Below are 27,334 nucleotides of genomic sequence, written 5' to 3'. Positions count from 1 at the left end.
TTTCAGTGTGTCTCGTTTGGCGCTAGAGAGCAGTCATTTTCGCCGCCATTTTCTCTGCGACGCCATAGTGTTACATTTCCTTGTTTTCTTTTACAATTTTCTTTTAAAACAACTGTTTCAACCGGTAAGTTGTCATTTAATCTCGTGCTATAAGTGTGTATACTGTATAGTCTCGCTTTTTAATTCTCAAGGACATTTTCCGTCCTTCTCTGTAGTCTTTGATCTTTTTCCGCCTAATTTCAAGGGTGTCGAATGAACGAATTGTGAAGGTTTTCAATTCATTCACATTGTAATACTCAATTGTGTATATTAGTGTTGCATAAGGTTACAACACACACACAAAAGGCAATTCAAAGTAATGTGGTAATAAAGATAATTTACTTAATTCATGTCGCTAATTTATTGAAAATTATTTATTTATAAAAACAATAATCATGTATTAATTATTCGTTTATTTAACCACATATATATTAGGTTTAATCATATTAGAGGTTTCTCTGGTATGAGATTTTCCGCTAAAGACACGCCCACAGCGATCAGCGAACTCAGTGAAATCGGGTCAAATGCATCTTCACCCTGTTTACATAACAGATTATTATTAGTTTCTTCAATATTTACGCAATATACCTTATTATTAGCCTGGCTTTAAAGTTATATACGTCTTTGATCAAATTAACAAATATAACAAAAATATATAATTTATATAAGGTACCACAAGACCTTCAAAAATACATCATGTTTAGACTTATTAAAAAGGTCCTAATTCTCCATGTCCGTTAAGTGTAATATATTTCTATAGTTAATTATTTAATATAAGGAATTATATGATATTTTTATTTTCATATGCCATATACAGAAAAACTATTGTCACAATACTGGACACAAAGACAATAATTATCTATAGGCCACATAAATGGCTTATTAGAAATTCTATGGGTTTTCTTTTATCCATAATAAAATGGAAATGTTATTTAAAAATGTAATGAATGACTTATGCATACTATTGCATCATTTATGTAGAATTCTGAAATAATTGTCAACGGGCAATGTTGACAGTTATTTATGTCAGACTTTCTATGGTTGTCTATTGCTCCGTGTTTTTTTTTATTTTCGTAAAAACTGTCGTTGATTGGTAAAGATTATTGAAGTATTCTTTCAAAAAATTATATCTAAGCTATTTTAAATTACTTTATTTATTTATTATAGTTTTTTTATTGTAACAGTAGGCAAACGGGTAGGAAGTTCATCTGATGTTAAGTGATACCGCTGCAGTGCGTTGTCGACCTTTTAAGAATTGTTTTTTTTTATCGAAGGACCCTAAGTCGCATTAGTTTGGAAATACTTCGGTGGGCAACTGGTTCCACATAGTGATGGTGCGCGGCAAAAACTGCCTCAATGTGGCAATTGTTTTGTCAACATACATATTGAATCATTACAAAACATTCCATTCAACCACATCCTATAATATATGTTGTTTCAGATTCCATAAGTGAAAAGAGTACCACGATGTCCACCACCGTAGATGAGAATTGAAAACCGTATACTAGAAGCCACAATCGTACATCAAGAATGTCCAAAGCGATTTTCTTGAGCCTTTAGGAGCTAGAAGGCTCTTCACAACCCTCCGGAACTATCAATGCTAAATTACAGGCTTGTCTCAACGCACTTCTTGAAGCAGCCGTAGATTGTTGAGACCGTGCGAACTTTATCGACTGCAAGAGTCGTACCAGTATGTGTCGGGACCGAGATATGACGAGGCAGAGTTGTGAAATTATCAAATAGACTGTTTTGTTTGACAGTATAGTCTGTATTAGTAAATAGTATACCCGTCAAAACGGCGTTCGTTTCCGTGCTACCGTTTCGTTTTGTTTCTTTCATTTTGTTTTACATTAAAGGATAAATCATAGGCCGGTTGTTTAGTGATTGGTTGTGGATCATACGGCTGGCCCGCGTCCGGGCTTAAGAGTCGTGGCAAGTCGAAACCGGGACAACATTTCCAGAATTCTCAACTCCATAGTAGGCGCTGCCAGATACTGCATTGTAAGTATAACAATGCATGGGAACTAGGTAATCTCAATTGGCTTCATACAGTGCCGATACACGTCATACAATATACATTAGTTTTGGGTATCATGTTTCAGAAACACATTTCGACCGGTTACTTTTGGAAATTGGGGATTTAGTTTCGAGGGTAGACTTAGCAAGATGGTACTTTTGGAAATTCAGGTACTAAGTAGGCTGGGGTATTGTTTGTATTAGTAGTTTTTACACGACATCTTTGATCAACATTTAGGTTAAAGCTTTATATTCGCTTTGGCTAAAGCAGGTTATTGGAGTTATTTTAGATTGAGTAATTTTCCATTAACCTTTATAAATTCGCGTTGTGGAAGTTAGCTTAGTACACTTAGAACGCGCTTTAGGCCAGACAACTGAATACACGATTATGTACTACGACATTGCTATACACGTAACTTTCATGCCACAGAACATCTCATTACATAAAGCATACTGTGTCAAGCTTGTCACGAATCACTAACACCAACATCCACATATGTAGGGTTTCGGCCAAGCATCCGATCGTTCGAGCGACCGTCGCATTGTAATATCAAACGGGTGGCGTGCGCAGTGCTGTGAACAGGATCACGAGGGGAGAGAGAGGGAGGATATGGCTGCCCCCGAGTGTGAAAGAGAAGCCCGCAAGCGACGTGAGCGCCGGGACTCTGGTTGTGCTCACGAGCGCAAAGAAAGAAGACCACACAGCGAAGAGCGGCTTCCACCTCCGCCGCCGCCACCACCTCTACATGATTACAATCGACTCGAGGTATAGTATAATGTCCGTCAGCGCATAGTTCTATTTTGATTAAGTTACTTATAATGCTTTTTATTTTTTTATTATTTTTTCTTCATGGTTTGACCTTGATGGCTGAAAGGCTACAGTACAAATTTTAAATTTCTAACAAATAAATGAATCCATAAAATAAATTGAAAACGTAACAACTAGCAGTGAAAAATAAAGTCGTTTTATACCTTACATAATATTATATCTATCTTAAATTTATGAATCCCTAATCACATCCCTTTTCAAGCTATTTTTAGACATTTTTTGTAATTTTCGGGTGACAAAACAATTAACGCGTGGAACAATAAATGAGATTGTTTCGTCCCCGTATACATTATTTGCGCGGACTGTCCTTATTTTGAAGTAGTTAACAGGGACATTAGGAATTAGCTACCGTCTTTTAGCATATTAGTGTATATCCTCAAGAACTTTTGTTATAATGGAACAATATTAACAACCACATAAGTAATATTTTATTACTTATTGATTTTATAAAGATCTTGTTTACTTTCCGCTACCTAGGTTGGGTTGGCAGATAAACGTGGATGTTATTGTATTGAAAATAAAATTTATATGCCTCTGGGAGCGTTCAAGTATTACGTCACGCAGTTTTTGGAGGTCCTTGAAACCCCCACCATGAAACGCACCGTAACATTTTCTGAACCCAATAGTAAAACGTTTCGTGACCACCCAGTGCCTCTTTATACCTAAAAGTTAGACGAACCCCAAAATCGTTACGTAAAACTTGAACACTCCTTCTTATAAAATACAAGAAGCTAAAAGGAGACGATCTGTATGGTATATAAAACAAATGGCTATTAAAAATCATTCGTTCACTTTCAGTCCGAACGCCGTGCAGAGAGGTTGTCTCGCGCACGTAGACCACAGTTCGGCAAAAGACGCCGCGCACCCCGTCTCCCGCGACAGCCCAAGGAAAATGATCGTCCAGACGACACACGAAGCGAAACACCCCCACATTTCGAATACGTTGTCCAACAGAAACCAGAATGTATGTACACGGATTGGATATATCGAAAGTTATGTAATTAAACAGCAAATTCCAAAGGAAAGCTCGGTAATCTTCTAACCTAAACTTTTACAAGCTTTGTTAGGTTTTGTTTCGATTATTCAAATATCTGATTAAGAGTAATTAAGTATTTTGAACATTTTAATAAATAGTTACTTGTAATATGTTATAACGTCTTTAAAGTGTATGAAGAAATCCTACCAGCATCCCAAACGCAGACTTACTATTGTGAGGAACCTGGGTTTAGTAGGCGTGACGAACGCAGTGTCCCACCTCGTCGCACGCAAGCGAGCCCTGACAGACGGCTTGAGAAGATTAACAAAAAGGTATTGTGCTTCTAATTATACATGAATACCGTTTTCATTATAGTTAATGATTAAATGTTGAATATAGTGTCGGTAGTCTATGGTAAATGCCTGCATAAATCTTTATAGCACAAATATTTACATGGTAATAATAATAATAATAAAAATCTCGTTATTTTGTCCCATATAACATTTGCAACAAACAATAAGATTACAGTTAAGTGGGCGTTGGGAGACTGGTTGTATATATATTTTGATTATAGTGAAATATTTAATGCACACGCTCCGGCCAAGCTAATATCTGTAATAAAAATAATAAAACTGTGTTAGGAACAATTCTATTTTATATCCCTATATATTGTACTACGAATCTACAGAGGCCTTACTACGTATCTTGGCATGACTTTGAGGTTCCACAAACTGATCATGATGGTAATATCTCTCAGCTACAGTTTCAAATACATGTCCATTCACACACTCAAACATTCACTCATACTTAATGTCTTATAAGACATAAGTGTAACACTAAAAATCACAATTTTTTTAAACTGCTTGAAACTTGTACCATGTACAACGGAATAATTGTCATCTAGTTACCTACAACACAGGGACGCCCTACGTGTAGGGGCTAGAAGTATATAAATTTTGTCACAACCCTTTTTCTTATATAATAGTAATAATATAAACAGTTTTTATTATTATTATAAAAGTTATTAATATATACAGAAAGTGAACACATGGTTTTTACTTGTCAATTAGATAAAGCTGTCTCTAACGTAACTATGTGTAAGATCCAACACGAAAACGCTTACGTTATACTTATAAATTGGTAAAATGATTTTTTTAGATCACCGTTCTAAAAAAGACAATTTTCAAATACGAAAACGACTTCGAAACACAAAATGGACGCGCAATATCTCCCGGCGAACGAATGACCGATGTTCAATACAATCGAATGTTGGAGTCGCTTAGACGCCTGCAAGCAGAAAAGCGCTGCATCAAATCGGACCCCGTAGAGTACGCGCTGAAAGTTCAAGCAGCTAAATTGCAAAAGGAAAGAGATGAGAAGCTGGATGCAGCGCTAAGAAGCGATAAGCCAATGGGGGATATTGTTAGGGACATTGAAGAGGTAAGTTTTGTGCAAGCAATTTATTTTTTGTTAAATGGATTTATGAGCAGTGTTGGCTTAGAGACTTGTGTCGTAGGGTTGTAGGTTCTAACCCCGGCAATGGACTTTTCATTATATATGAGTATTTAAGACGCACTTAAGCATAGGCCTCTAGTATAAACGATCACAAAATAGGTACCAACAGAACTCTGAGGCCAAGAGGACAAGGGGTTGCGCTTCTGATTTTTTACTCTCGGCTGACGTCGAAAATTAAAATACGTGAAAATATTCTTTAACTGAGATATATCGAATCAAACGTTAATTAGTATTTTGTCATATTATAAAACAATGTTATTCAGTCAATTGCGTTACGAGAAAATTATTAGGACCTTGTTTGAGGACCTTATATAAATCATTTCCAAGACAAGATTATTTTGTCTAAATAATATACCTGCCTAAAAGTCAAGGCAAAAGTAAAAAATCATTTATTCATATAGGTACCACAATGTACACTTATGAACGTCATCAAAAGGAAAAATACATTATGCTTCTAATTTTACATTTACTGCACAGTGACATAAATACTAAAAGATCAATATATATTCTTTATAACAACAATGTTATAATGAAATAATAAATACGCTTTTATTACAACTATAAAAATGTATCTCCTTTTTTTAATGCCATCAGTATATTCTACGATTTGTATACTTTCTTTAGAAAAAAGTAAAAACAGTAGGGTTAAGTTATAAGAATTGTCTACAATCTTACAATAATAATAATTATAATTCGTAATTCTATTTAAACCTATTATATAAATGGAAGGGAACGATAAAAGCTAAACTCAGACTGTGCCTTAAAATAATAATAATTGTAAAACTATTTTTTATTTTCACATATTTATTCTATAATAACTTTTATGTAATAAAATTTTAAAATGTATCAAATTCCTTCATTAGATTCATTCATCTTGTCAGTATGAAAAATAAATAAAAATCACACATTTTCCCAATTTGAATTTGGAATTAGCTTCATTAAAATTTTAACTTTTAATGATACCAAAACCAGCCAGATATAAATAGAATACCCAAAGAGATTTTATTACAAGTTCACAATGCGAAAATACCTTTTTCTCAACCTAATATTATAACCAATGATATAGCAAGCAATTCTTGAGAACTCAGCCAATGTACAACCAATAGGACTACCTCAAGAGACATTCAATTTATTAAATGTATTGCTCGTGTGAATGGCGCTTCGCTAGCCAAGTTGGAATGTGCGCGCGGTGTATCGAAAAGTTGAGACTTCCGCCTCAGGTTCTTGCTTGATATCCGTAGACCCAGTCTATTCATTATATCTAGATTATAATCCGACCCGTAACTATCCTAAATAAATATACCAACAAAGCAAGCTCTCGTCTGAGGTGTAGCTGGTTATAACTCACAAACAAATCATACAATGAATTTAAAGTATTTATGTTTGTTTTAAATTCATAGGTCTTATTGTTGTTATACTATACGAAAGCTTAACATTCAAGCGTCATTCAGTTTAACATTAAAATCACGTTTTGGCACAGCAATGTTTTGTTTGAAGGTTAATTCTAACTTATGCCAACAAGCATATTATTGCCTTTCATTAAAGTCACCTTGACATATATAGAACGCGATTTCCGCAACAAATTCAGACGCAATTTATTCCTTTATTTATTTTACAGAGATATAAAGTTATAAAAGAGTGAAAGATACATTAAAAATAGTTCCGTTTACTATATTATCGCCTTATATTGTACTAATTTTAAACTATAAATAAATGTAGGATAGGTCAAGATGTTTCTTGCACAATGCATGTACGTACATAATAATTTCAACTTGCTCAAATGATGGCAAGACGCCAACTTTGCGGTGAAGTAATTTCGGACCATCTACATCACTGTGGTATATATTAGTTATTTATTTATGAGACAGTAGACTGTTATTTATAATATTTATAGTTTGTTTTAATTTATCAGAATTATTACGCAGTGAAAAAATTGTGCATTTGATTCACAGCTATGTATTTTTCTTTCTGTGGGAGTTTAACAGGGTTGTTTAACACTCGCTATAGGTAAACATAGCGAGGAAACCTGGCATGGTTTGACCCAAAAATTGATGATCAGGCACAGAACGCTGATCATTTTCTTGCCTATTCAACACCAGATATAGAAATCTAAGGCCAAGCACAACTCAAAAATGTAGACGAAACTTAACTTTGTTTTTAAAACAACTAGTTTTCTATTTTTGAAGTGAAACTTTTTTATCGGCGTTGGAAAAAAAACACCGTCACATTTTTCGGTTGCGTGTCACATTATTTTCGTTACGCGCCATTTTTTTTGAAGTGAAACTTCTTTACCGGCGTTGGAAAAAAATTACCGTCACATTTTTCGGTTACGCGTTTCATTTTTCTTGTTCCTACCACGGTTAATTAGAAGAGATTCGAAGCCATTAATAACAAAAATATATAATAACGATAACAATTATAGTAACAATTCTATTACAATTAATGAAATTCTGTAATAATCTTACTAATATTAAGGTAAAATGAAATAATTGTATTATTTGTATTGATGTCTATGATAATAAAAGCCTTTTGTTAAACTTTATCTTATTTAACCAATTTCTGTAAAATAGCATATCATTAAGTAATCATTTTTCGAAAAATAAGGTCATAATGAAGTTTCACTTTTTACGTTTGTACACTAGTGTGATTAATCTGCCAATTTTACAAAAAATAAAGCTTTTTATTATTTTATTTTGTGTGTATTTGATAATCGAATTAAAGCTAGAATTGTTTCTAATTTAAAATGTCTAAAATTTATAAGTATAAAAATGGATCTTTAGCATGATTACGCAAGTATTACACATTTGAATAAGAATGTAGCAACATCTTGAATCAATACAATCAGTACGTAGACACCTAGAAGGGTGATAGCGAATTGTTTCCGCTAAGATTGCTGCTGTTTACTCTTCGGTTAAAGGAATAGGGCGCAAACTTTAAAAACTTTAACTTTAACCCCATTAATGTACCACGATAAAATACACGTGGAGAGTGAATAAGTGAATTCGCCAATGTTTCGGATATTATCTAATTATGACTCATGATTATAAGGATATTGATATTTTCCACCACACCAAAGAGGATATGAGGAAATATTTGAAGAGGCATGACTTTGTTTAAGCAATAATTTGAAATGTTCAGTATTATTTTTTGTTTCAAATGTTAAATTTCAGTTTTCTTTAGTATGTACAAGTTACTTGTTTTCTGTTTCATATATAGTATATTGTTTTTCTATGTAATCTGTTCTGGATTTCTATACTGTTTAAGTTTTTGTTTTATAATATATATGTTAGCCGTAAGATTACTAATAATAAAATAAATTTAATTAAACTAAGAATATAATTTTTATCTATAGTAACTCCTTTGTAGAACTGGTGTAAACGTTTAACAATTTACAGAGCAGTGTGCAGCGTGCGTCTTTCATCCCTGAGGTCGCAGGTTCGATCCCCTGCCACCAATGAGTCATCTTTATATGTGCGCATTTTACAGTCACTCGAACGTTGAAGGAAAACATCGTGAGGAAACTGGCTGGCCCTAGACAAAATCGCAGACGTGTCGGAGGCCTATCATCTACTTGTCTATTAGATTAACAAATGATTATGAAACAGATGCAGATATCTGAAGACCAGATCTAAAAAGGTTGTAGCGTTACTGATATATTATTTATTTTGATCAATTCTAGTGGATCGAAGGCTGTCGCCAAGCAGCGGGTAGAGCAGCCATACCCGAGTCGTCTTGGACGTCAGCCCAGCTTGCAGCAGAAAAGGCGTGTGTTCAAAGAGCCTTGTTACGTCTAGAGGCGGCAAGAGGCAGGCCGGCAGCGAACACTGCGGAACGCGGAGCCGCCAGACATTTATATGAACGATACAGAGCTGTCAAACGGAACTTGCAAACTAGATCTGATAATGTAAGTTGGGTATATTAGTTTTTTAACACTTAATTGCAGATACACAGTTCAAATAAACATAGCGGTCACCGATACCGAGCGGGCGACCTTACCGCTATAAGCATTGTTTTCCAGGCAGGTAAATAGGTTTAGCAATGATTTATTCAATAAAAAACTGTGTGCGTGTACACACGTAAGAAGTGAAACTTCCTTAGGACCTTATTTTTACAAAAATCATCTAGTATATGCAACTTTACAAAAAATTATTAAATAAAGTTAAATTAGATAACGTTAAATAAAAGGCTTTTATTATCATAGACATGAATACAAATAATACAATTATTTCATTTTACCTTATTATTACTAAGATTATTACAGAATTTCATTAATTGTAATTGAATTATTACTATCATTGTTATCGTTATTATGTATCTTTGTTATAAATGACTTCGAATCTCTTCGAGTCAACCGTACTAGGGACAAGAAAAAGGTGGCACGTAACGGAAAAATGTGACGCGTAACCGAAAAATGTGACGGTTTTTTTTACCAACAGCGATAAAGAAGTCACTTCAAACATTAAAAAAAAATCAATGCCGCTACAACCTTTTTAGGTCTGGGCCTCAGATTTCTGTATCTGTTTCATGATCATGATTATTTGTTAATCTAATAGGCAAGTAGGTGATCAGCCTTCTGTGCCTGACGCACGCCGTCGACGTTTTTGGGTCTAAGGCAAGCCGGTTTCCTCACGATGTTTTCCATCACCGTACGAGCGAATGTTAAATGTACACATGGAAAGAAAGTCCATTGGTGTACAGCCGGGGTTCGAACCTACGATCTCAGGGATGTAAATCGCTAGAAATTTATGGTATTAATGAATTATATTAGGATTTTAGTTGCCATACACTAATAAAACTGTTAAATTCTTTCAGATGGGAACAAATGGTGAATTAGCGACAATTCATGAACATGAAACAATGCTGTTCACGAGCGTTGACAGTTCCAGTGATTCTCAGGAGAAACCATCTGATTCTTCACAGGTATACATTTTACACTAATAGTATAAAGATTTCATTCATATTTGTAACGATTTCAAAAACTAATGGACGGAGATAAAAAGTTTTGTCACCATCACACTAATATTTTACAGTGAGTCCTCAAACGTAACAAATGTAATGCATATTTAATTATAACGAAGTGCAGTTGCTACATTTGTGTATAAATACTATTTAACTGTATATAATTGTTACTATCCTGTTGTTTTTTATGAAATAGGAGGCTCATCTGATGTTAAGTGATACCGCCGCCCGTGGTCACTCACATTGCCAGAAGGCTCGCAACTGTATTGCCGGCCTATATTAATTTACAAAAAATACCCAGAACTACAAAACGGGAAGACGCCATTATTTTATATTAATATATTATATTATGTATTAAAGCTTTTTTTATCATGATTTTATTTTCCCAAAATTATAAATTTATATTTTATTACATTTGGGTTTTAAGCCAAAATCGTGATTGATCGATCATGGATTTGTTCTTAAATACATGTATTGAAATTATAGGAAACAACTGAAACTCCCCTTCAGTCACCCCCCAGTCGTGACATAATGGAGGAGATGCCTTCTTCCACTTCTTCAGCGAAGTCAGCCACGAGTGAGGAGACTCCCTCCAATGAGGGACTCCATTTTCTCGGGCTTGAAGACCTGGCGCGAGCTCTAAGTGAAGCTAAAATGCAGAAATGCGTAAGTTTTTAACTGATTTGTTTGATTGAACTCGCTAATAGAATCTGCTGGTTAGTGATAAAAAATATTGGAATGGACCATTTACTGAGGATCCTATACGGGCTCTAATACAGCACCACAACTTTAGGAGCCAAGCATAAGCATAAAATATTTCTTTGGGCTTCCTTTGTGTGCTCTGAAAACAGTGTCTTGAATCTTAAACAGTACCCTGCTAAACATGACATGATGATGAAGCGTCAAATTTTGCATATAAATTTTCAGGTCCTACGTCGAACAATAAAAGAATATGAGTTCAACTTTGAGGTGCAGAACAGCAGGAAAGTGCAAAGAGATGACAAGAAGGGAAGAGAGGAAGAGTATCAACGGTATAAAGCAATAAAGGCGCGTATTAAATTATTAAACGCACTCATAAATAAGCAGAAAGCTCTTCAAAATATTTAAATAATGTAAATATCGTCGTTTTGATAGCAACAATTCTATTCTCCTTATAAATATAATCATTATTGAAGATTCAATAGAAAATTGTCAATATCATTTCCTAAACACTGATAGTCTATTGCCAATAGATCTGTAAGAAATTCAAATTAATTTGTAATCGTCTTATCTGTCAAAGTTTCAGTAGAATCAAATCAAGTGGCTATAAATAACACGTGTCAATTGTCACCTCTGCCTAACGTGCCATGCCATGCCATAATAGGAAATACTTTGATACAAATGGCCATAAATGTCATCTCTGTAAGAAAAGAGTTTTGTGTTTGTGTTCCAATGGAGATCTTTGAAGCATGTATATATATAATCAAGCGTTAAGCAGACAAACTTTTCAGGTTACAAAGACAGTATTTACTTAGGTTTTAACAAATACTTATTTTTCACATTAATTATGCTTCTAACATTACAATAAAACAACCAGAACTCAATATCTTAAAGTAAATTTAAGGTATTTAAATATATTTGTATATTATATGCCACACGACAAAATATCGTATTTTATTGTAATTATAATGTTTTATTTATCAATTCTTACTTTGTAAATAAGTACATATGAAATAAATAGCTTGTAAATTTTAGTTTTCAAGCCTAACAATAAGCTTCTATGAAATAGGAGTAGGGTAAATACCATTTGATCTTAGCTTAAAAATTCTTATTTTATACAAATTATTACATTTGTTTATGTAAATTGTATGTAACATGTGTAGCCCGAAAACTTGATAGATTATTTCATCATACAGTTCTTTAATTCGCCTATAATTTTACTGAATCGATTTTGCAATCAAGCGACGACACTTAATTTCTAGAAATTAATACTCACTGCTGTCATAAGGGTGAAAATTCTACCAATTTTTTAATCTTACAAATCTATGAATAGATCTTACTAACTCTAGTCATGCTTTAACTAACTAAGATGTGATTGATATTATATATTGATATTGCCTTTCTGTAAAACCAGCTTAAGATGTTTTCCCCCATAAAACGCTATTTTATCAGTTCTGAAACGTTTTTCATGTGCGTTTATAGAGTCCCTATGAAATTGTCTTAATCGACGAGGTTGTACTGTTATGATTAACTTAAATATTATTTTATAACATAATATAACTACGCAGTCCAAATAGTAAATTAATCTATACTACAATTTTTGTTTGTACAATTAATATTCTAAAAACCCTTAGTGATATGGTAACACAGACTATCTACTTCATGCTACCTTATACCATAGATAATAAAAACTAACGTCACCTTCATTCTAAGGAGTGTGAAGAATAAGATAAGACCTCAAATAAATAGCAACCAATTTTTGTATACAAATAAATTGTCAATGAAAAAACACCTTTAAGGTCCATATTTACGACGGAGAGGTAACAAATAAAAATAAATTCTTAAAATAAAGGAAATTACATAAATACAAACATGAATTCTATCTAATAAATTGCGAGTACGAGGCGTGGCTTATATTTTTTTATTAAATTATGTAATTTTAGTATGTTTTCTATATCTTTAGGTCTAAAATATAGAATCTGTTATAATTTGTTTTTCGCTATATAAAAGTGATTCATGGAAAATATTCCCCTATTAAAGAAATTTAACAATAAAAAAGAATTATTATATATATTTCTAAGCAATGAAAAATGCGCGCGATTTTAACCTGATGTTTAGGTAAATATTAGAAAAGGCCACGATTTAATAATGTTATAGTTAAACGGCCTTATAAAACGTGAACTTAAGTGGCTGTTACTATGGCTACGGTATCTTTAGTCCACGTATTATAATTAGGCCGAAAGAGTATATTAAAATTGTAAAACTGACAAACAACTCGTATGGGATGTGCGCAGTTCTTATCAGCTCAGTTTTACGTCAATACAAATCTTGGAAAGTAACTTAACCGGACTTTTAAATTTTCGTAGATAGAAATATTTTTTAAAAATTTGACGACATTATTTGGAACTATTCATCCCCGCGAACTTCGTTTCGCCTTTATATGATTTTAGCGTATCTTTTTAGTAGTTACATTACAAAAGCTATTTTTTGATATGCTACACGCTTGAACACTACTACTAAATTAAACTAAATAAAAACTTAAAGAAGGGTTTAAAAAAAATACTCGAATTGGCCCAGCAGTGTTTGAGTTTCACGCATAGCCACATATTTTGCGATTCATTTTTATTTATATATATATATATATATTGATTACAACAAAGAATAAAACGTAGGAAGTGGCCATTTATTTACGTAAATCTTTAACCGGACGTATACAATATAACTTTACATAAACACTGTTGAAATTAAACTTTATAAAGAAAGTTCTATGAACTATACTTTATAGATTTCGCATTTTTTAATTTCGAGTTAGTCAAAAGGGCACTGGTTCAGGGCGATCATAGACTATATGTTCCATTTTCATTCGAAATAAAGCGTTATAAAATAAATTATGGCTATACAATCGTTTAATTGTTTAAATGTTACCATATCAAACTGTAACTTGAAACTTATGTTCAAAAAGTATTTTTTAAGTTTGTTATATTTTATATCTAACACGATGTAATAAGAAAAAGTTATTGCCAAATAGAGATCAGAGTTTACCGATATGAATTTTTGATAACCCACTATACTGATAATGACACACAACACTATGACCTTAACATTATATATCTAGCAAACATCTAATGATAGCAAAATGTAATAAATTAAATAACAAAGTATATACCTAGTTATTTGTTTACTTATTTGTTATTTTATAGCTTAATTCTTTTATATATTCACCATGAAACGACGGCGCCATATTGAACAATGTGTCTAAAATGATATTTTGAATATCTTTCTGAAAATAAGACTAAATAATGCAATAAGTCAACAACATATTTTGGAAAAATAGCTTCGGCGTCCACGTTAATAGGTTGAAAACATGAAAATATTTGCTGATGTCGTTACAATGCCAACGTTTTATAACGAAAGAAATAACGATTAATACTTCATCATAATAATGGGAGAAAAAACTTTACCGTAGCATACTTTCAACAAAATGCTACGAGATTTCGTAGCTGATCTACACGCCTGCAACGAAACCAGCAATAACCAATCGTGTTATTTAGGGCGAGGACTTGTTTCTTAAATATGTATATAATTCCTTTCTAACATTCATTTACAATTACCTCACAGAGGTAACATTTTCCTGCGTATTATTTGAGCTTAGAAATAAGTGATTAGCTGTGATTTATTATAAAATCCCTTGTATGACAAGTGTAGTAGTTTTATTTAGATTTTATAACGTGTTTCTTGTCCTAGACACAAATTTATTTCAACAAACACCTTGTATAACTTGAATATTATTTTATATAGAGTATTAGTTCACTTCGAGACACAGAGATACTAAATATAAATGAATATTTGTATAAAAATCAAGCATCGATCATGACAAAATATAAAGATTTAATGGAAACCCGACGATAAATTATACATGGAGTTCAGTAGCCACTGTTCATGGCCTTTTGAAGGTTTGCTAAGAAGTTTTGTACTATGAATAAGATGTAGAGTAAATGCTTATATTTGTAACTGTAAGAACCGATTTTTCTAAAACGTAGATTAAGTAAACATCTTTATTAATAACACAATATAGGAGTAGTGTGTAGACATTTTGGCTAAATGCAGATAATTATACTTCTGAAAGATCGTTTCTTACATTGAAGTAACTTATGTACAACCAATCAAAAAACAGTTGTATTCAAATTGATCTTACGTAATGTTATCGTGACAATTAGCGTCTTTACTATATTAATATTATTGGACGTTTTAAATAAAGGATGATTTAACAATGTTCTGTTATATTTTACTATGTATTATCACTTTCTTTTGTTTCCCATGATTTTACAAAGTTTCTGCTTAGCAATGTTATTTAAAACACCTTAGCATTCATAAAACACAATACAACATTATACAACTTTTCATCCACTATTTTATCGTAATAATAATTTTAATAATAATTCTATTCACATTTGAAACCGTTCGCTTCTAAAGATAACAGACAATTACATTACAGAGTTACCTGATTAATAATAATATCACACATATGTTTTAAGACCCATTTACTCATAATGTGTTCGCAAACCAAGTTGTTCAGGGGTCATGGTCAGACGTCTTACGACTAGATTACGTTATCTTAGCACATGTTCCGTTATCTCGGCATTGTTACCGGTCGAATTGGCTTCTTAGGGTCTATTTACTATTACACTATTTTTAATTTTAATTTACCCAAAATATACCGATACTATATTACAAATATGACTGTACCAGTACACATTAGTTTAATTAAATCACTGAAGAGTTTGTCATTGAGAATTTCCCATACACCAAACCTGCATTATTTAATTGTTACTATTATTATATTTCAATATACTACATAACATTCAAGAGCCGTGTTGGCCTAGTGCCTATGCGACTCTCTTCCGTGACACGGTTCGAATCCCGGTATACAACAATACACTTTCAATGTGCGCTAACACTTACACGTATACCCAAAAAACGTCGCCGGCGTGTGTCAGACCCAGATTGCCTGTTAAAAAAACATGATCACGAAACGGACGCCCAAAAATCTTAGGCTCAGACCTATAAGTTTTATTAGAAGATAATTTTTTAAAACTATCAGACAGGCTCATAAAGGACCTCAAAAAGACAGTATTTTCAAGAAGTTATTACATGTTATCAGGTAATTAATGTATTTCCGAGTGATATTATAGTGATACCAGAATAGGGTCCAGGTGACGTCATGATAACGGATAATATAAATGTGTGGTCATTCGTTTCTTTGCATCAGTGTTTGTGATTTGACCACCACAAAATGTTTATGAAACTGTTGATCGTTGCTTGTTTGGCTGTGGGTAAGTTGACCTTTTGTATTGGTTTCATTTTTATTAATAAGAAGTAGTAAAGTAAGAAATATTTATAATTTGGCCCACGTCAGTATAAATAAATTAGTATTATATAATATTATGTAAGGCATTTAACAACAGGAATTTTTATTAGAAAATTAAACATATATTTTTTTATATTTGTTAATTCTTACGATATGGTCTATGTGATGAATGAACCATTTAATGTTACAAGTTGGGTATTAAAATTTCAGCCGTTTTCGGACGCCACACCTTTAACGAAGAGGACCGCAACCGGTTCAAAGATGCATTTAAAAAAACCTGCATAAAAAATGGCGCAGAAGACAAGGCTCCTCAGGCTCAGGTTAGTTCAGGCAGACATAACCCATGCAGTGAATTAATTAATATGTTATAGTTAAATGAATTTTAATATGTTTATTTAATTTTCTATTATTCGTGTTCCTGTAAAGCACAGGAAGCTGAACATCTACTTGCCAATTTAGATGGAAATTATCATGAAACTAAAACGTTAGCGGCACTGATTTATTTATTTTATTATTTGTGTCTGCTGGCAGATATTTTAAAGCAAATAAACAACTATCAAACTACTGCACCAGTCGAGGACGGACATGAAAGATGTAACTAATAACATGCTGCATTCGTGTAAAATTTCTTTCAATTATATGTCATATGATAATTATTATTTTTTTGTTATTACAGGCTGCTTTAGACACTTTTGTGGATTGCATCAAGGCTCAGATCGACCCTGACACAGTGAAAAGCGAAATCGAAGCAGCCAGACCCCAAGGAGCCGTTGATGAGGTCTTCAAGAAGTGAGCTACTTTTTAAATTTAACGAAATTAACTAAAGTAATACCTACCGTACCAAACTTTAATTGTTTCGTATTTGTTGGTATTGAAATTGATAAACTAAATAAATGTGCTTTCTTAGTTTTATAAGCGTGGCATTTACCGTAATCTTCGGACTTACTCCCTGAGAGTATAGCCAGACTCAGGCACTTTCTTCAGCATAGCATAATTAGTATTTAATTATCCAGTCCGTACTGTTGCACATAGTATTGTCTTTTGTTAAAATAGCTTTTACACATTAAGAAAAACACTTTTTGAACGGATTGAAGCTATGTATTATTATTAAAAACTTATAATTATTTACATAATTTTAAATTTTTTCCGACGTTTCACGTGATTTTTAGCGTGCGTGGTCACGGTGACTGAAGACAAAAGGTGTTAAATGTCAAAAGTATCACAGCTGCAGAGAAAGTTGTTTTATCTGTATTTATTGCCCCGAAGTTAATTATAAGTTTTTAATAATAATACATGGTTTTAATCCGTTCAAAAAGTGTTTTTCTTAGTATTTAATTAATTAGCGTCAATTTATTTCGTATACATAAGATAATTTTATACTATTACACTATTTAGAGCATCCCGTCAACCCAGGTACGATTTACAGTACTCATGTGTGTTCGACTAACATATTTTTATTATATACACCTCGCTGGGTCGAGGGCATACAACGACTTTATTTCTTATAATGTTCTATTAGTTATGATTTATATCCAGATACTGTGACAAGAAGCCTGCATTCAAATCCTGCATGACTGGTTTGTTCGACGGAGTCTACCCATGCTTGAGCGCCGATGTTCGCGGTCATTATGGTTCTGATATAAATGCTACTGACCGTTTCCTGAACTTCATATGCCACAATGACGGAGAGAGAATTGCTTGTAAGTAGTCTTTACATAAAACCTTTTAATCAAAAATACCCATTGTATCTATAAACAGTATATCTAAGCCAAAGTTTAATCAAAATATTTTATATAAAAGCTGCGTTCGCGACATTCGATTCACTTTAATATGTTTTCTTCACTTAGCCTAGCCCTTAAGTATACTGGTATATGGAACATTTTGCTATGCTGTAGAGACTGTTTGCATTACGGAATAGAAACTAAATATATAATATAATATTTTTTAGGATTTTTAGCTCAAGGAGTAAATTTAAAAATTCTCGAATTTGTCCAGCGGTCTTGCGTTCAGCAACATATCTTGCGATTTATTTTTATTCATACTAGAGATAATTGTTATACAATTAGTACTGTCTATTTTTTATTTATTAGGAAACATACACACTTTATAAAGAAATCAATCAACAATTTGACAGATAGTAAAATCAATAATTTTATGTAAACATGATAGCAGATCCGTAATAAGATTATAGACTTTTTGATGATTCTTCAAATATAAACCCACTGAGAAGAGAAAACAGCGAAATTGTTGTTTTCGGAAGCAGTGATAGTTTTCGGGAAAGTATGTGCCATACAATTAGTGGCCCTAGAATATTTTATGTCACACTTCCAATGTATATAATTTTTATTATATGCGTATAAGTAATATATAAGAATCATTAGATAATTTTGCTATATTTTCCGTTACCATACGAGTAAGGGTCTAATTCGCATCCTATTTTCAATGACATGCTTAACCTAGATTTATACTCTAGGGGTTCAAAGAGTTAAGCTAAATATGTGATGACAAGACAACTTGAACATTGAGCTAGCTAACATATGGCAATCGATTTACTGATTGTTATTATACACATACATTATATATTTATACTACGTAATATGATAGTTTGTCATCAAAATCCTTTTTAATTCTCTTTTTGGTTCATATGTGTACAATTACAGTATACGTTGTACCTGTTTATATATGTTCAAGAAGTTTATTAAAATACATATAAATAGAAAATAGTTAATGATCATATGGAAGCTTGAACTAAAACTCAAAATTCTACGCAAATAAAGTTTTATATATTTTTTATTAAAAAAAATATTTTGTTTTACTATTTACTGTTTACACAGGTATGTCCCTAGTGTGGGTCTAGAATAAAACAAGTATCCTGGATATTTTTTTATACCAACATTCAAATATATTTCAGTATTCATTGCTGAGGATGGAGTCAGCTGTTTCAACGAAAAAGAAAAAGAAATCGTAACTTGCGTGGAGAACCTTCGCAAGGATGTTGATGCCGAAGAAAAAGTCAGACATATGTCCATTGATGTATGTATAAACTTATATAAAAATACCGCATAGATTATATATAATCACCAAAAGAAGACGGTCAAATACACTTTAAATTTAATAATATTAATAAAAAATTCAAGTACTTGTCAACTGAAGTAATGGTTATCACACACCATAAACTGTGTCCAAGTGACATCAATCACTTGGACTGTTCCCTAACCTATATTAATTTAAACAAAAAGAATCATCTCGAGTTAAGTTCGATGGTGGTTATTGTAGATGTGTTCAAATATAACGCTTGCCCCTGGGAACAAAGTCGTAAAAGTAAAATCTATATTGTGTAGGAAAAATAAAACAGGGTAACTAACTAACTACATTAGATATACAGTTGTCATGACTGAAGAGCAAAAGCGTTTTCTATTGTTTCACTGTTTAAACATAATTGCAGGCGACACAGTAACCGCAAATTACAACGGCATATTTCGACAAAAGATAGGAACGTAATAATAAATATTATTTCGGACTTTGGTCAAACAGCGATCTTATATTACCACACTTAATTAGTTTTTAAACTAGTGCATTAACTTTTCATGATTATTTGGTAGAATCACAATATCAACTAAAGCTATCTTTATGGTTGTTGCGATCTGTTTCAGAGAAGGTAAAATTAGGTAACCCAAGGAAGTCAAAAATGAGAAAACATTAAAACAGTCGTATCAGTGCTTTATGACTTTGTTCCTCGTGGCAAGGGATAAGTTAAATGAAACACTTTGTAATGAGCTTATATGAGCTTATAACTTGCATAAAATTAGGGGTAATGGGGTTGTGACGTTAAAACAATAACTTGGCTTACTCTTAAGGGTTCTTAAATCTAATTGACAATTCAATATAAGTCGTTTCGACCTTTTCGTACATTATCTGAAACAAGAATGTTATATTACAATTTATGAGTGTGTGGAAAAGTAAAGGGCTAATTTTGCCTTCAAGTGTGCGATGATTATGATGAACTAGTTTCAGGTTACATAACTTTCGTTATGACTTTTACTTTCTGTCTAACTTCTGGAAATGTATTTTTGGAGTAATGATTATTTGAGTGAAGCATTTTTTTTATTTATATACACATGTCTTTACTACGACATCATGGAACATTACGATCTAGCCTAATTTACTAAAAAGGGTTGTTATCATAAGTAAGTGTCCAATAACGCTACTTATAGTCTCTATTAAATAGAAGACACTCTGTTCTTGTGTTTTCATTTTTACATTCACTGTTTAGCACTTAATATTAAAGTACACTAACACTAATTCACTAGTTCAAATAAAGTGAAGCATTATAATTAATATTAATTTGATAAGGTTTTGAATATATTTTACTAATGTAATGATATAGTGATACTATAATATAATAATTGACTATGATGATATAATTGATAACGTAATGACTATTTAGAATTCTACCAAATTAATATTTAATTATGTAAGACACTGTGTGTGACAGAATGTACGAAGTTTAGATTGTACCACAAAAATATTTCAGTACCACAAAACTAGAAAAAAAAAAATATTACTATTACAAAATTTAGCACACATGCACAGCTGCATCATATTTGCAGGACTAAAAAAATCATAAGAATTGTTTTAATGTAATCGTATTTTTTTCAGTCCTTCTGTAATAGACTTACAGCCATGGCCTCATGTACTGTGAATGCTTTAGAGAACTGCTCCTCCCCCACGCCCAGCAACATGGCGGAGTCTCTCTTCAAATACGTCAAAAACAGCACACCATGCAAGAAATCTGTAAGTTATTTATTTACGTACAATATAATCAGTATATATAGTAATCCCCCTATTACGCGGTACGCCCGGACCGCGTTATAGATAATTGCGTTGTAGGAGTATTTTCGGAAAACCTGATTAACAGCACAATTCAAACAGGTGCAAAGATACGCAAAACTAAATATGACTAAACTACGGACTTGACAAATCATAATAAATCTCCGCGTTATAGGGAGGACACATCGTTTACTTTGTACTAGGGATTACTGGATACTAATACTATAATAATTATTGTAGTGTTTTACATGAAGGACTCGTGTCTTTTATGGCACAATTGGACAAAACTAAATATAATTTACATAAAATTGTACAATTAATGTGATTTCGATTTTTTATGAACAAGGCGGCTACTTTTACCACCATAATAATGACATACACATTATGACAAAGGCAGGGGCCTCACGCTATTAAATTTATTATTTATATTATTACTTTATGAATAATTGAATAAGTTATCACTTACGTGTAAAAGAAATCAAATTACAAGTAAAATTAATATTATTTCTTATTTCAATTTCAGGAGGAATAAGCAGCATTATGTTAGCGTATGAACTTGTAAATAGTGAATATACACATACATAGTAACAAAACTTTGTGCAAAGATTAACAACCACTCAAGATATAGACACTACGTATTACAATCAAAAGTTTTGATGAATTTTACCAAAAAGTTTTTATGAAGAATCTGGAATCATCTGGACGAAAAAAAGTAACAAAAAGTCACATGGTTTTGTGGCAATTATTCGTCAGGCTTAGCTGCTGGCTGGAAATGATTGATAAAACATACTCGGATGTGGGTGATCAATCAAAAAAAACCTTCTTAAGTACCTGTCTGATGCCTAATCCGCTGTTTTGCTAGTAATTTTTTTTAATCTAATGGAGAGAAATTACTAGTTAAATGTAAAATTGTAACATGTATGCTAAGCATAGTTCTCATGTATTTTAGAAAAGATAGCTTGTAACATATACTATACATATGATGTGGCGAACTTAATTAAATAAATAAAAACTAAAATTTGTAGTTGGAAGTGTATTTTTTTACAATTTTTAGTACAATTTATGTTCACTATGATGTGTACTTAAACAAATTAATTTACTAACAACAAGCCACTAAAACAGCCGCCATTTTGTCCTGCATGCCATGCCACCTTTACCCAGACTCATTTCTATATATGTAAGTATTATGAAGACAAACTGAGCGAGACATGACGTTTATTAATATATTTCAATCGTATGCCTTCAAACCAATCCCAGTTTCTAGCTTAAATTCGATTTTAGTTAAATTCACAGTTTTACATGATTTTATTATTATTGACTGTACAATACATAACAACAAATAACATCGAACAGTTCTTATGATAGAAAAGTAACGTTTTGTATGGAAGAGTTTAGTATAGATAACCTAAGAAGCTATCTTTGTATCGTCAAAATAAACGGAAACACGAATCTGTATGGTTCAAATTGAGTATCTAAGAGGTGTAAATTAGAAAATGGCTACTTTAAAACTGACAAAACTGGAGTTATAGTCATGAAGTCAACTTGACTTATCAAATTAATATAAATAGGCCAGTTAAAAAACGATTGCGATTGTAAAAACAAAATTTTCTATTAAAACGTTTTTTTAAAGGCTGGCACTCGCGAGTTTTTGCCGTAGAGAGTGTTGCTAGCACTTAACATCAGACGAGCCTCTGCCTGCCCCCTGTTATATAAAAGCCTTAAATAATGTTATGTTGCTTTTGATTACATAAGTCTATGCCGTTTATTTACCTGTTCATATCAGATCTTAGGAAGATTTATCGTAAAATGTTATAGCACTGATAACGTGTATTGAACTGTACCCAAAGTAACAAATCCTTGAACCTTAACCATCATAAAATATTAATACGTTATTTATAAAAAAAAACATCAATGGAAGGTGAACCAATCACAATTTTGGCTCAAAAACCAAATGAGTTAAAAAGTGACAATTTGGGGAAAATAAAAACATTACAGAATATAATATATTAATATTAAAAACTGGTGGTTCCCGCTTTGATATATATTTGTTATATTTTGATAATTATATATACAATGTTAGTCAAAATTATATACAGTAATTTAGTATTTATACAAAATTTTTGTATCATTTTTGAAATCGATCCAATATTTTAAAAATCTGTAATCTTTATATTATCAGTGTAACATATATATTTTGTTACATTAAAATTATAGGAAACGACTGAAAGGAGGAGACATAAAGGAGGAGATGCCTTTCCCCACTTCTTCAGCAAAGTCAGGCAGAACTGACGAGGCTTGAAGACCTGGCGCGAGCACTGAAAACAGCTAAGGTGTCTAGTATCTTAAATAGTAGCCTGCTAAACATAACAAGATAATGATACGACAAATTTAGGCATACAAATTTTCAGGTCGAACAATAAAAGAATATGACTTCAACTTTGAGGTGCAGATCAGCAGGAAAGTACAAAGAGATGAGAAGAAGGGAATAGAGGAAAAGTATCAATCGTATACAGCAATAAAGGCGCGTATTAAATTATTAAACGCACTCATTAATAAGCAGAATGCTCTTCAAAATATTTAAATAATGTAAATATCGACGTTTTGATAACAAAAAATAAAAGCTCATGAAACAAATTCTAATAGTAATATTATGTTGTAATATAAAAAGTAGGTTTAGCTAAAAAACGAATGATGAAACATGCATCTTCAACCTTTGAGAAAAGCATGTATTACTAAATAGCATAGTTATTGATTAGAAATTCCTTTAAATTCAATTTTAAAACAACGAATATTGAGTGAAAGACATATATTAACGATAAAAACTAAAAACTTTATCAAATACACATAAGGGTTATCAAAAAATTATTTATTTTTATACAAAAAAACCCGCCTACTACCTACTATCAAATTTCGGCACAACTTTCCTTAAAGCAAGTTTTGTATGAATCACGTTTTTTTATCACATGCCGACATTGCAACTTCTTTAACTATCTTTACACTTCGTTCGACCGCTTGTGTACGGCAATGCACCTTATGAACATCATCCTTTCGTCACCTTTTTTCTCTATTATCTGAATAAGTCCGTCATTCGTTTGATCTCTTGGAACAAAATTGGTTTCTTACCAGTTTATTAGGTCAATGTAGAATTTCTCCGTTGTAGATGAACTACGCGCTTTTAGAATTCTTCTAGCTGTAAGTTCTCTTATATGCTTTTCCATCTCCATCCTCCTCCATAAGCTTTCCATCGCTAATGGTCGATTTTCAGGGTGAGCAAAATATGCGATTTTTTCTTTCTTTCAAACATTTACCAGGGTACCAGAACCGTCTTCGCATGATGAGTGTGTCCATATTTGGAACCACGTGGAGGCTGTTGAGTGAGTGTTGAGTAAAAACTATTAAAATAGTTGATGGCGTTGGCGTATAAATGTAAATACGAAAGGTCAAGCTGTTGTTGCTTGTTAAATCATCTGGACAACTTACAGTCATTACTGCCAAGGCCCGTTCACATATTTGTACAACGCCGGTAAACTTTTCACGCATTTCTTATTTTCCATAGTTCCCGAGGTAAAAGGTAAGGGCTCTTCTATATATTTGTGAAGCTGTTTAGAAAATGAAATACTTGTATCAGAATCACTGTTTTGGAGGGGTTGTTATCGCTCTTTCTTCGCAGATTTTTGTTGGTTTTTGAGGTTACATTTTCATACGTATTATTTGAGCTTAGATTTCTTGTCCTAGACAAGTTTATTTTACCAAACACTTTGTATAATTTCAATATTATTTTATATAGAGTTTTAGTTTACTTCGAGACACAGAGATACTATAAATGAATATTTGTATAAAAATCAAGCATCGATCATGACAAAATATAAATATTTAATGGAAACCCGATGATAAATAATACATGGAGTTCAGTAGTCACACTTTTCATGGCCTTTTGAAGGTTTGATAAGAAGTTTTGTACCGTGAATAAGATGTAGAGTAAATGCTTATGTTTGTAACTGTAAGAACCGATTTTTCTAAAACGTAGATTAAGTAAACATCTTTATTAATAACACAATATAGGAGTAGTGTGTAGACATTTTGGCTAAATGCAGATAATTATACTTCTGAAAGATCGTTTCTTACATTGAAGTAACTTATGTACAACCAATCCAAAATAGTTGTATTCAAATTGATCTTACGTAATGTTATCGTGACAATTAGCGTCTTTAGTATATTAATATTATTGGACGTTTTAAATAAAGATAAATATATATATTTTACTATGTATTATCACTTTCTTTTGTTTCCCTTTATTTTACAAAGTTTCTGCTTAGCAGTGTTATTTAAAACACCTTAGCATTCATAAAACACAGTACAGCATTATACAACTTTTCATCCACTATTTTAACGTAATAATAATTTGATTTTATATTACCTTACCTAACGCCCGTAGACCCGCCAAAGACAATTTCTGTTCACATTATAAACCGTTAGCTTTGAAGAAAACCTACAATTATTTTTTCAGTTTTACCTGTTTAAGATAAATATAACATAAATGTGGAAAGACCCAGTTACTCATAATGTTTTCGCAAACCAGATTGTTAAGGGGTCAGTCATCTTACGAGTGGATAACGTTATCATTGCACGAAATGTGCATATATGTTACAGATCGAATTGGCAACAAAGTCAAAGTCAAACTAACTTTATTCATATAGGTAGACAAGTACACTTAAGAACGTCAGAAAAGAAGTAAAATTAATTGTAACTTTACATTTACTACTAGTTAGCAAGTTAAGGGCGTAGAGCGAGCAAGAAGAACTAGCAAGAAACTTTCGGCCACGCTTTCTTCTTTCTTTATTTAATGCTTGCTAGCTATTTTTCGAGACTCATTATGCGCTGCAAAGCAACTTCCTACTCATTGCCATAACTATCAAGTTTTTTAATTCCTGCTGGAGCATATCACAATGATCTAAGTGAATTATTTTGTTGAAATAGCAAGAACAATTAATTTATTTATGTAGTACATTTTTATAGAATAGCCAGAGGGCATGCGAGTACGTTGCCGGCCTTTTAAGAATTGGTACGCTCCTTTCTTGCATTATCCTAAGTCGAATTGGTCCGGAAATACTTCAGTGGGCAGCTTGATCCACATACCGTTGGTGCGCGGCAAAAAAGCCTTGAAAAACGCTCAGTTGTGGAAAAATGGCCTGGGCGATGGTCGTCGATTTTGTTTCCACTAGTTGTCAAACAAACGGAGACATAAACCACGCCAATGTATGATGGACGTAGCTCAAATAACGAATAAAATACTATCGAGTTTCACGATATTTTAAAGTTCGTCACCGTTAAGGCGTTGAGTTGACAACCGGTTTTTGTTCACTGTTTTGCCAAGTTCTCGCAACAAAAAGACGCTGTATAATCACGTTATATTATACACAATTCTTATTTTAAACTATATTAAATCAAATGAAGATGAAGTTTTCTAATAACCTGCTACTGCTAGGGCTGCTAGGGTCTATTATAATATTATTACACAACAAACCTTAATTTTTTTTAGAATATACCCCAAAATATATCGATAATATTTTACAAATACAAATATAACTGTACTACTGGTACAGTACACTAATGTTTCTACAAGCACACATTAGTTTACCTTAATTACTGAACTGTTTAAAACAATGTATATTTCTCATGTACCAAACCTCCATTATTTAATTGTTACTCTTTCTAAAGAGACGTTTTGATTTTCAATTCACTACATAATATTTAAGAGCAGTGTTGGCCTAGTGGCTTATGCAACTCTCATCCCTGAGACGGTTCCAACCCCGGTGAGCACAAATGTACTTTCTATGTGCGCTAGTAGTAGACCGGAAAACGTTGAAGGCGTGCCTTGAGCCGTGAGCCTTCTGGGCCTGACAGGCTCAGCACCTACTTGTCTGTAAGAAAAATACAGAAATCTGAGGCTCAGACCTAAAAGTTTTTTTAAATTTTTGTCCTCCCTAAAATATGATGAGGAGCCCGATGGCTGGCCATGCGTCATATGTATGCGGTGATAGTAGTTATTTCGACATAGTCGAATTTGCGTGTTGTCTCGAGAATGTAAGTGCGTGGTACCATT

General features: G+C 32.5%; 2 protein-coding genes across 12 annotated transcripts; both read left to right on the top strand.

Moving 5' to 3' along the window:
- On the top strand, positions 1-23,830 carry LOC123708055 (protein FAM13A-like). 11 transcript variants are annotated; one of them, XM_045658519.1, is made up of 13 exons: positions 1-124; positions 1,481-2,067; positions 2,142-2,226; positions 2,558-2,821; positions 3,683-3,848; positions 4,050-4,192; positions 5,019-5,300; positions 9,055-9,279; positions 10,188-10,295; positions 10,821-11,000; positions 11,262-11,381; positions 23,446-23,561; positions 23,640-23,830. In XM_045658519.1, exons 2-12 carry the CDS (start codon positions 2,057-2,059, stop codon positions 23,518-23,520), a joined length of 1,659 nt encoding a protein of 552 aa, XP_045514475.1. In that variant the 5' UTR covers positions 1-124; positions 1,481-2,056; the 3' UTR covers positions 23,521-23,561; positions 23,640-23,830. The 11 variants fall into 11 exon arrangements, with proteins under 11 accessions (XP_045514475.1, XP_045514482.1, XP_045514480.1 ...); XM_045658526.1 differs by having other exon boundaries at positions 1,481-2,040; positions 2,627-2,821; positions 23,446-23,830; XM_045658524.1 differs by having other exon boundaries at positions 1,481-2,040; positions 23,446-23,830.
- LOC123708056 (27 kDa hemolymph protein-like) lies at positions 16,260-22,103 on the top strand. The gene is made up of 7 exons (XM_045658530.1): positions 16,260-16,366; positions 16,612-16,721; positions 17,078-17,190; positions 17,938-18,101; positions 19,313-19,434; positions 21,061-21,195; positions 21,755-22,103. Exons 1-7 carry the CDS (start codon positions 16,327-16,329, stop codon positions 21,761-21,763), a joined length of 693 nt encoding a protein of 230 aa, XP_045514486.1. The 5' UTR covers positions 16,260-16,326; the 3' UTR covers positions 21,764-22,103.
- Positions 23,831-27,334: the final 3,504 nt, after the last annotated feature.

The sequence above is a fragment of the Pieris brassicae genome, chromosome 4 (genome assembly GCF_905147105.1).
Source record: "Pieris brassicae chromosome 4, ilPieBrab1.1, whole genome shotgun sequence".
NCBI lineage: Eukaryota > Metazoa > Arthropoda > Insecta > Lepidoptera > Pieridae > Pieris > Pieris brassicae.
Note: the sequence above shows the minus strand (reverse complement) of the source record. Positions and strands in the feature narration are given on the sequence as shown.

Excerpts from the sequence above, each read along its gene's own strand:
- LOC123708056 (XM_045658530.1), top strand. The coding sequence starts at position 16,327 with ATGTTTATGAAACTGTTGATCGTTGCTTGTTTGGCTGTGG. Across the intron at positions 16,367-16,611 it reads CGTTGCTTGTTTGGCTGTGG|CCGTTTTCGGACGCCACACC; the intron begins GTAAGTTGACCT and ends TTAAAATTTCAG. Across the intron at positions 19,435-21,060 it reads TCAGACATATGTCCATTGAT|TCCTTCTGTAATAGACTTAC; the intron begins GTATGTATAAAC and ends TATTTTTTTCAG.
- LOC123708055 (XM_045658519.1), top strand. Across the intron at positions 2,822-3,682 it reads ATGATTACAATCGACTCGAG|TCCGAACGCCGTGCAGAGAG; the intron begins GTATAGTATAAT and ends GTTCACTTTCAG. Across the intron at positions 3,849-4,049 it reads TGTCCAACAGAAACCAGAAT|TGTATGAAGAAATCCTACCA; the intron begins GTATGTACACGG and ends ACGTCTTTAAAG.